Below are 9,487 nucleotides of genomic sequence, written 5' to 3'. Positions count from 1 at the left end.
CACACACTGGCCCAGCTAACCAATCACAGCACACACTGGCCCAGCTAACCAATCACAGCACACACTGGACCAGCTAACCAATCACAGCACATTTAGTATTTCAGAAGGCGGGCCTTCATTTGATACAGGAACTATTCGAGCCGTTCATGCCAGACTGGGGAGAGAGGTGTTTTAATAATGTAAAATATGTGAAAAATAATGTGTTTTTCGAACAACCTATGAGAGCCTGTTCTAGTACACCCTCAAAACAAAATCAAGACTTTGCAAAAGAGCATAATAGGCTAATCGACACTTGCAGAGACAGAAACCCAACACACCTTCTCTAACTGCTTCACAGCAAGCATCACATGAATAACCCGAGGATCGACGACTTGTGTCTCTTCACCCTGAAACAAACCAAGATTGACAGATGAATCACACACAAAAGTCAGCTTTTATCATCTCTAACCCACGAATCAGTCAATGGTAACACTGATTAGATTCTAAACAGTGTAGTGCCTTTCACACGGACCTGGTCCATGGTAATCTCCATAATGTGTGAAACTGGATCATGCTGAGATACGAGTCCCAGGGCCCAGGGCTCCCCAAACTCTGGCTGGTACACCTGCACTCTCCGACCCTGAATAGTGTAAGATCCTGTCCAAGAGAGAAAAGAAGTGCAGCTTATATTATCAGCTTGTCAGTTAAATACTAAAATACTAAAGATTCATGTCAACAGAAAAAAACAACAACAACAAGAAAAACATTTCTATTGTATCTTGTCAGAGAAAAAATACGGGAGAAATTTAATAATTCCCTTCTATTTTTATTGTGTTCATATGTTTGGTGTTTAAAAAAAGACATATTTTTTTGTCATGACTACAACTACTACTACTGAGGTGCAATTAACCACAAGTAAATATAAATAAAGCATAAATCCCTGAGGGGAAAATGGGTTTCGCACACTAATTCTCATTGCTGCAACAGCCTAGTAACTGAGATTCAAAAAACTAACCAAAAACAATTGAAATTTAACTCGAAAAAAAAGAAATTAGATTTAGAAGACGGGTCTCAATTTCAAGTAAACTTTGAGTCTTACATTTTACAAGTTCCCATGAATTTCACAAGCTACAATATACATGTTTTCTGTTTTGGTTGGTTTTTAACCTGACTCGTTAGTGTTTTTTAAAGTGTTGATTTTTGGCAAATTGCATGGAAAGCAATGAGGGTCAATTTGACCTCAACACAAAAGTTGTAACAATTTAAGTAAAGCCTTTACAAAACACATCTGTGTGTTGAAACTTTGTATGCACATTAATGACCCTAAATGGGAAATATTTGAAGAAATACAAAGTTTAACCAGTATTTCAAGCAGTTTGAAAACCAAGTCTGAATAAAATAGTGGACAGCAGGAGGATTAAAGGGATAGTTCACCAAAAATTTAGATCTGCTCTTGATTTACTCACCCTCAGGCTATCCAAGATGTAGCAGACTTTTTTTTTCAGTAGGTAGGTAATGTTGTAAACGTTCAGTTTCTTGCAGACTAACTGGAGTCACGGGTATTAATTTTGTGTTCCCCTTTTTTTGACTCTCAAAGTGACAGTAGCCATTGACTTGCATTTTATGAACCACGGTTTCAGCTAAAAATCTTCTTTATTCTGTTCATTACGGAAGAAAAAATCTTGGACGGCCTGAGGGTTAGTAAATAAACAGCAATTTTTCATTTTTTGGTGAACTATTCCTTTAATATCTTGTACGACTTCCTTTGAGGCTTTGCACAGGTAAGTTTACTCAAGCACATTAGAGTTTATTTATAGTTAAATGCGACTGACCTTTCCGCAGGATCTCCTGCAACTCAGAGTCACTGTGCCAGCTGCTGATGGCAGCTTTAAGCGCCGGCTGCTCTTGTAGCAAAGAGTGTCCAAAATCTTTTTCAGTCTGAAGAAAGGACAAAAAAAAAACCCATTTCAACAATTTCTATTTGAACCTTTTACAGTGCAAAAGTTCTGTACTAGTACATGCAAAATGATCACAATGCAAATCTTATGACGATCACCAACCTCAAAAGTGAATCTTGGACGGCCTGAGGGTTAGTAAATAAACAGCAATTTTTCATTTTTTGGTGAACTATTCCTTTAATATCTTGTACGACTTCCTTTGAGGCTTTGCACAGGTAAGTTTACTCAAGCACATTAGAGTTTATTTATAGTTAAATGCGACTGACCTTTCCGCAGGATCTCCTGCAACTCAGAGTCACTGTGCCAGCTGCTGATGGCAGCTTTAAGCGCCGGCTGCTCTTGTAGCAAAGAGTGTCCAAAATCTTTTTCAGTCTGAAGAAAGGAAAAAAAAAAACATTTCAACAATTTCTATTTGAACCTTTTACAGTGCCAAAGTTCTGTACTAGTACATGCAAAATGATCACAATGCAGATCTTATGACGATCACCAACCTCAAAAGTGTGCAGTGAACTTCCATTAGGGAGAAATGCCAAAGTTCTCGCGCCAAAGAACTCCACAGGAACCAGGGATCCCAAACCCACGCGGTCAACCAGCGGTTTGAACATCTGAAGATTGAGCCAAAAGACAAATGGCTTTCAGGAAACCAGAATTGGATGCACAAACGAGTGAATAAAAACCAGACCACATCTTTACTCTTACAAGAGGTCCAATTTCCAACAGCTTTCTGAAACACTTTTTCTAATCTAACCATTACTACAACAAAAAAACATGAAGATACCAGACAATATGGAAAATATTTCGGAAAGAGGCGCAGTGTGCATCTGTACTCACCAAGGCTGGCCACTGAGCGGACAGCGATGGGTCGCTGCAGTTGGCCCAGACGATGGCACTCTCCATGAGAACGGCTCGCACCTCGTCCCCGTACACCTGCACCCATGAGCGCTGCCGCCAAGGGCTGTCGTCAAACTCTACAAACACCTACAATGAAGACAGACGGTTGGCAACTCTGCACAAATCAAGTGAAATGCTGCTCTCTACAAGCACACTTCAAAGTTTCATATGGACCATCTGTTGTGGATATTACAGTAATTAGGATTACGGTGATTTGTCTTATGTTCCCAAACAGCCCCATCATAAGACTCAGGTACCCCTACATCAGCACCAAACCTGAAAAATACTTATTTTACCTCATATTTCAGCAGTGCTTTTAATACTGTTAAAATGGCTATTATTATAATGCAGTGAGTGAAACAGACTCAGCAAGCCTTTTCTCTCAAAAATGAAGAAGCATTTAAGAAATCAGTTTTTATAACTGCATTTGGTTTGATTAACTGAGACATTTGAAGGGACAAAACAGGATAAAGCTACTACAGGACTCTGTAGAGTTTAAAAATACAAGTACATACATTACCATACCATTCAAAAGTTTGAGTTCAGCGAGATTTTTCTTAAAGGGGTCATATGATGCGATTTCATTTTTTCCTTTCTCTTTGGAGTGTTACAAGCTCTTGGTGCATAAAGAAGATCTGTAAAGTTGCAAAGACTAAAGTCTCAAATCCAAAGAGATATTCTTTATAAAAGTTAAGAGTCAACCACGCCTACCTAAAACGGCTCATTCTAACACGCCCCTACATGTCTGTCAGGATGTGGAAATATTAGCATAATGCCGCCCAAATGTGCACGCAAAGAAAGAAGGCGTGGTTTCAGGAACAGCAGTAGTGTTGATGCAGCATGTCAGGGAGACGCTGTGTTTCAGTGCGAAAGCAAAAGCACTTTATTTGGCCTTCCGGAAGTAGATGCATTTAGGAATCATTGGTTAAGATTTATTTACAACAGAACAGCACAACCCAGATGTTCGAATTTGTGCAACGCATTTTATGGACGACAGTTTTTTTAACCTAGAAGAGTACAAGGCTGGCTGTGCAGAAAGGCTATTTCTAAAAATAAAAAAAGGTAAATTCCGACTTTGCTATGACAATCTGGCGTGTGTTCTTTGAACATTAAAGCATGTCAACATATTCTGTTACACCAAATACACAAAATAATAATCTTTAAAATAGCATCATATGACCCCTTTAATGTTTTGAAAGAAGTCTCTCATGATCGCCAAAGCTACATTTATTTGATCAAAATACAGTAAATACAGTAATATTGTGAAATATGACTATCATTGTATTATGCTGATTTGCTGCTCAAAAACATTACTCTCACCAATGTTAATAAAATGGCTGTGCTGCTTAATATTTTTTTCCAGAATGATTTGATAAAGGCTTTTCTTTTGAACTTTGTATTCATCTGAAATGGAAATTCGTTGTGAAGTTATACATGTAACTGTAACGTTTGATCAATGCATTCTGGCTGAAAAAAGTCATAATTTCTATCAATAGTACTGAAAAAAGTAAATAAAAAAGTAATAAAAATAATACTGATCCAAACTTTGAACCGCAGTGAACATTTCTCCAAAAATGTCAGCCACGCAAATAAGTAACAGACTGTATTCCTAACAGATCACTAACCAATGGTTAAAATGAACACAATTAGATCAAACCAATACACAACATAAAGCCTGCATGTGCATATATGAATATACATTTACTCACTAACACAGGCCATATGCTGAATAAATACTAAATGCTTGCAGCATATTTCATTGGTTCTGAACTCTACACACAGACCATCAAAATTAACCGAACATAATTCAATCCATGAATAATAACTGATTCTAAAAAATCACCATCAAAAAAATAATGTTTTCCACAACAAAAAGTTGATTATTAATATAGTTTGCCTGTGTGAATATAAATACCAGCACATATTTTCTATCTATTTATTCTGAATAGCAATAAACCATTTATAAAATTATTATTACTTCACAGGCAACACGCCATGAATAAAAACCTTTCCCTTTGTATTCACAGTCAGTAAGTTTAATCGATCTGATATATGCATTTATTGTGCGAGACGGTTTTTAATCACAATGGGTCCTTTACTGAGTCTCCTGCAGTCTTAAACTAGTGGCTGCCTTACTAGACGGCATCAGTGACCCCAAAAAACCCAGTCTATGTAAGTTAGGCGGCTCTCCAGGATTTCAGTCAGTCCATATCTGCAGCTAGCTACTTAGCTAACTAGCACAAACACACATTAGATGCACATCTACGCATCTCTTCCTCATTTCAGACGCAACCTGGAGTCACATCTTACTGTTTTACACACTGAAACTGACGAAAGCTTCAGTGTTTATTCGCACGGGTTGGTTTTGTGTTATGTATTGACGGTGTGTTGTTGTTGTGTCGGTCTCACCTCCATCCCCGGGCTCGCCAGCCCGATCACACTGACCGCCCGCACGGTTCCGCGGAGCCAGGCCGCCTGCTCCACCGCTCCTCCTCCTCCTCCACCTCCTCCTCCCGCCGCCGAGCTCCCGTCACTGAGCAGCAGCAGCAGCCGCTTCCCGATCAGACCGAGCGAGTCCCCCATATTACAACCACCATCAAGAGACCGACTTCCTCCGGAGCTCCGCTACAATCCGCGATCAATCGTGCCGAAACTAAATCAGTGTATCTATAGCCACATATAAACGACTGCACGCTATGCATGCGGGATTTGCATCGGCAGACTGAGACGATTAAGAAGCGCTTCGCTGGGAAAGTGAGGTGTTATTGTTCGAGCTGCAGCGCCTTGTCCTCATCCGCCATTTAGTTGTGCAGTAATCAAACGCACCCCTCGTACTGCTGCGGGACTGCGCTTCACTGGCTACCCGGGAAACAGAGCAGCGCCCCCTGCTGGACACTGTTCGCGCCGTACAGCGTGAACGCACAGCTCTGGAGGTCCGTCTGGGCACCGAACGCCAAACTCTCGCGAGATTCACATGCGCTTATGTTCTGGAGTCGCGCAGCCGCAGCAACAAGGTGAAGCGTTCGCGGTGTAAACAAGCTACTGAAAAGAATGGGCTGTTACACATTTACATCAGTTTTATTTCAAAAAATGTTTTTTATTAGAAAAAATGCAAAAAAATAATAATAATATAATCCGTGGCATATTAACCTTAATCAAAACCCTCAAATGTAGATATTAACAATCCAACCTTACAAAATAAAAGGTTTTTAGTAAAAGGTCTCTCCTTGTTTGATAAACATTTACTCCTTTAATGTTGTATCAATCGTCCATGTTAAATCAAAAAGTAATAATATATCATGACACTTCATCTGGACACTAAACCTTATAAATATGTTGTTTCTATATGAAGCAGCCTTTGACACCAGCTTTGTTCCCATCATGAGAGGAACCTTTGTGGTGGACACGACGAGAATCATTGAGACCCATACGATCATGTCAGGAACCTCTTCTGGGGTTGCAGCAGCAGCAGCAGGACCTTCAGCTCTGGGACCAGAGTGGCTCTGAAAAGGAACCCTGTTGAGTGACATCTGTTGTAGTGATTTTCAGATGTTAGGTATCCTCACACGGGGTACCACTAAATGTAGTGATTTCAAATCTAAGTAGCACCACCAGTGTAGTGGCGACAGCGGGGGCCTTGATTGGCCATGACTGTCAGAGCCACCTCTAGAGGAACCGGACTGGGACGGTCAGGCTAGAAGAAAGACTGATTTTTATGATGGTCAGCTGGTATGGTTTCTCAAATAAGGATTTAGCTCAGTCTATTTGTCTACTGAAATATCTGTACTCTGTGTTTTACATGAATCTAAGATGTTATAAATTGCTAACAGTGACTGAGAGGAGATGACACAGAGAGCACAGTCTACTTACAAGGCTGAGGTACGACTCGTTGTCTGTCTTGAATTTCACAGCCACCTGAAGGCCGTCCTCACAGCGGGTCCCTTCAAAGATGGAGCCGCGTCCTCCTTCCCCCAACTTCTTACCAAAGGTCTATGTCCAGGAAATGCGGTTTATTACAAGATAAATAGTTGTAGTTTTTTTATTTAAGTCCACACTGCAGGACTATTTAAGTCAACTGCGAAAAATGGTAATTTAAAATAAAAATTAAAAAAACTAAATGAAACGTTACTGCAGTTACAGATGCATTATTTAAAACATACATTTTCCTTTATACATGTACACCTAAAATAATATATTGTAAGAAGAGTGTGTGTGTTAAATTTTGGGTTATGACAGTAAACTCACCCTTGTTCCTCGTGATCTCGTCACAGTCCAGATGTCTCAGCAGATGTGATGCACTCTCATCTGCTGATGGACTGACTTGGACTGTCCTGATCTTGAGGCTGGACGTCCTGCATTTGCTGCTCCTCTGCAGTGGGGGCGACTTCAGGAGCACAGGAAAGAGGTTCCTGATGATCACCGTCCTCTACAGTACAGAAGACGTCCTGTAGAGAATCAACCAAAAGCTTGTTTTAATCAACTAATATCAATAAAATATTGCATACCCATTTTATTATTTCATTAATGGTAAGTTCTGGTTACTTGAATATTAAACTTTTTCAAATCATGTTAAAGCATTAATCACATATAGTGGAAAAACTCATTTATATGCATTTGTATAATGTGATGGTGATGTGTGTAAATGATCAGAGCTCATTATTGACCATCAGTACAGCTCCTGGATGGGGTCCCATCAGTGTCCTGGTCCTCCTCACCCTGCTCCACCTGCTCACCCTGAGCTTTGGCGGATTTGGGGTGAGGCTAACAACAGAAGAAAGAGGCAAACCTTTCTCCTCTCATATTCTTTGTCTTGTCTCCCCCTCTCTCCTTTCTCTCGCCTCAGGCGTCTGGTCAGGATGAGGATCGGTGTGTGTCAGTGTTGTACAGGGATTGACCCCGGGCACACACTCACCTCCTCCCTTCGCTTTCTCTCCACGAGATAGTCGCTGTCTCATAATAACACATTAACATTCTGAATTCCTTAAGGGATCATAAAGTGTTGAGATTCTGTGAAAAAAATAATATTTGGAATATCAGAACCTGTGACAACTTCACAACTATTATGTACAACTAGACTCATTTGGGTTTTGCCAGATAATTCAAATCATAATCAGGTTTGAATTTTTGTATTGCTTATTCTCTCTTGGCTCATGACAACTTTTCTCACTGGCCATTAGAGGGTTATTTAATTCATCTGAAGTGGTTGTGTTTTTTTCTCACAGCCACATGAGGGCGCAAGATATCGCTTTCATCAGAAAAACGAATTGTGTTTCATCCTTCATGGTTTCATCCTACCAGCCTATGTTTCAGAAATTACCTATTTTACAGGCTGGTTCTTTGGACCAAAGCATACTGTAAAATGTACTTTTTTTTTTTTTGGTAATTTAATTTTTTCCCCTAAGTTAAAATAATAATACAAAATATTCAAATATTCAGTATGGACTTTGGGTAGGGTGACCATATGGGCCATTTTTACGGGACGCGTCCTTGCCAGGATTTCTATATTGCCTAAAATATCCAGGTTTTGGCTGTGCAGATCGATCTATACCGATTGGACCACAATGACCGATACCGGTTAATCAACCGATAGTTTTTAAAATGGATACTGAACGAAAACTAAAATAGTGCTTTACTATTTAAAAAAAACGTACTGAACCATACTTTATAATTTATTCAATATTTTAATATGAATTATATACTGATCATTAAAGTTAGTTCATAGTTCATAATGTTAAAGGATTAGTTCACTTCTTGAATAAAAATGTCCTGATAAGTTACTCACCCCAAGGATATCCAAGATGTTCATATCTTTCTTTTTTCAGTCGCAAAGAAATTAAGGTTTTTGAGGAAAACATTTTCAGGATTTTTCTCCATATAATGGACTTCAGTGGTGGCCAGTGCAGCTTCAAAGGGCTCTTCACGATCCCAGCTGAGGAATAAGTGTCTTATCTAGCGAAACAATTGGTCATTTTCTACAAAAAATTTAAATGTATATACTTTTTAACCACAAATGATTGTCTTGCACTAGCTCGACTTCACGCATTACGTAGTCACATTGGAAAGGTCACGCGTGATGTAGGCGGAAGTACCGACGCAGTGTTTACAAAGTGAACGTGCAAAGAAAGTCAAACGCCCTTTACAAAAAAAAAAGGTAAAACAATGATGTCCGACGCCCCATTGAAGTCCATTATATGGAGAAAAATCCTGGAATGGTAAAGTATCAGGACATTTTTATTTTGTAGGTGAACTAATCCTTTAACAGAAGCAACTTTAAAATTAAAAATGTATTAGTAAATGTTGAAATTAACACTAACTCTAACAAGGAACAATACTTCTACAGCTTTTATCAACTTAGTTAATGTTACAAATGGACTCTTATTGAAAAGTGTTACCATTTCATTTCATCAGTCATGCTTAAAGGTGGGGTAAGCGATTTCTGGTAGCCAATGTTGACACACCTTGTCTACACCGGACGCGAGTGGCGCGGCGCGACAAAATACTATAGAACTCATTATAATCAGTGATGCTGTCTACACTACACCATAGACATATATACATATCTATGGTCTACACTGGATGCGGCGCGGCACGACAAATCCCCGACAGAAATCCCCCGGTCGCTTTGTCGCGTCCAGTGTACTAGACAGACTTTAGCTGTT

General features: G+C 39.5%; 1 protein-coding gene across 3 annotated transcripts in view; it reads right to left on the bottom strand.

The window, feature by feature from the left end:
* The window catches only part of LOC107665263 (lysine-specific demethylase 3B-like), a 33,945-nt gene extending 28,274 nt beyond the window's left edge, over positions 1 to 5,671 (bottom strand). For 2 of the 3 annotated variants that reach the window (XM_016456070.1, XM_016456072.1), the window contains exons 1-6: positions 5,238 to 5,671; positions 2,769 to 2,915; positions 2,429 to 2,542; positions 2,204 to 2,309; positions 500 to 636; positions 318 to 386 (exon numbers count right to left, since the gene is read on the bottom strand). In XM_016456070.1, coding sequence (XP_016311556.1) covers positions 318 to 386; positions 500 to 636; positions 2,204 to 2,309; positions 2,429 to 2,542; positions 2,769 to 2,915; positions 5,238 to 5,411 — 747 coding nt within the window. In that variant the 5' untranslated portion in view covers positions 5,412 to 5,671. The remainder of the gene's footprint in view (positions 1 to 317; positions 387 to 499; positions 637 to 2,203; positions 2,310 to 2,428; positions 2,543 to 2,768; positions 2,916 to 5,237) is intronic. The other variant, XM_016456071.1, reaches the window with a different exon arrangement.
* Between the last annotated feature and the right edge of the window lie 3,816 nt (positions 5,672 to 9,487).

This window comes from Sinocyclocheilus anshuiensis, unplaced genomic scaffold, assembly GCF_001515605.1.
Source record: "Sinocyclocheilus anshuiensis isolate Anshui unplaced genomic scaffold, SAMN03320099.WGS_v1.1 scaffold483, whole genome shotgun sequence".
Lineage (NCBI taxonomy): Eukaryota > Metazoa > Chordata > Actinopteri > Cypriniformes > Cyprinidae > Sinocyclocheilus > Sinocyclocheilus anshuiensis.
The sequence above is the reverse complement of the archived record's forward strand: the minus strand, read 5'-3'. Positions and strand labels throughout refer to the sequence as shown.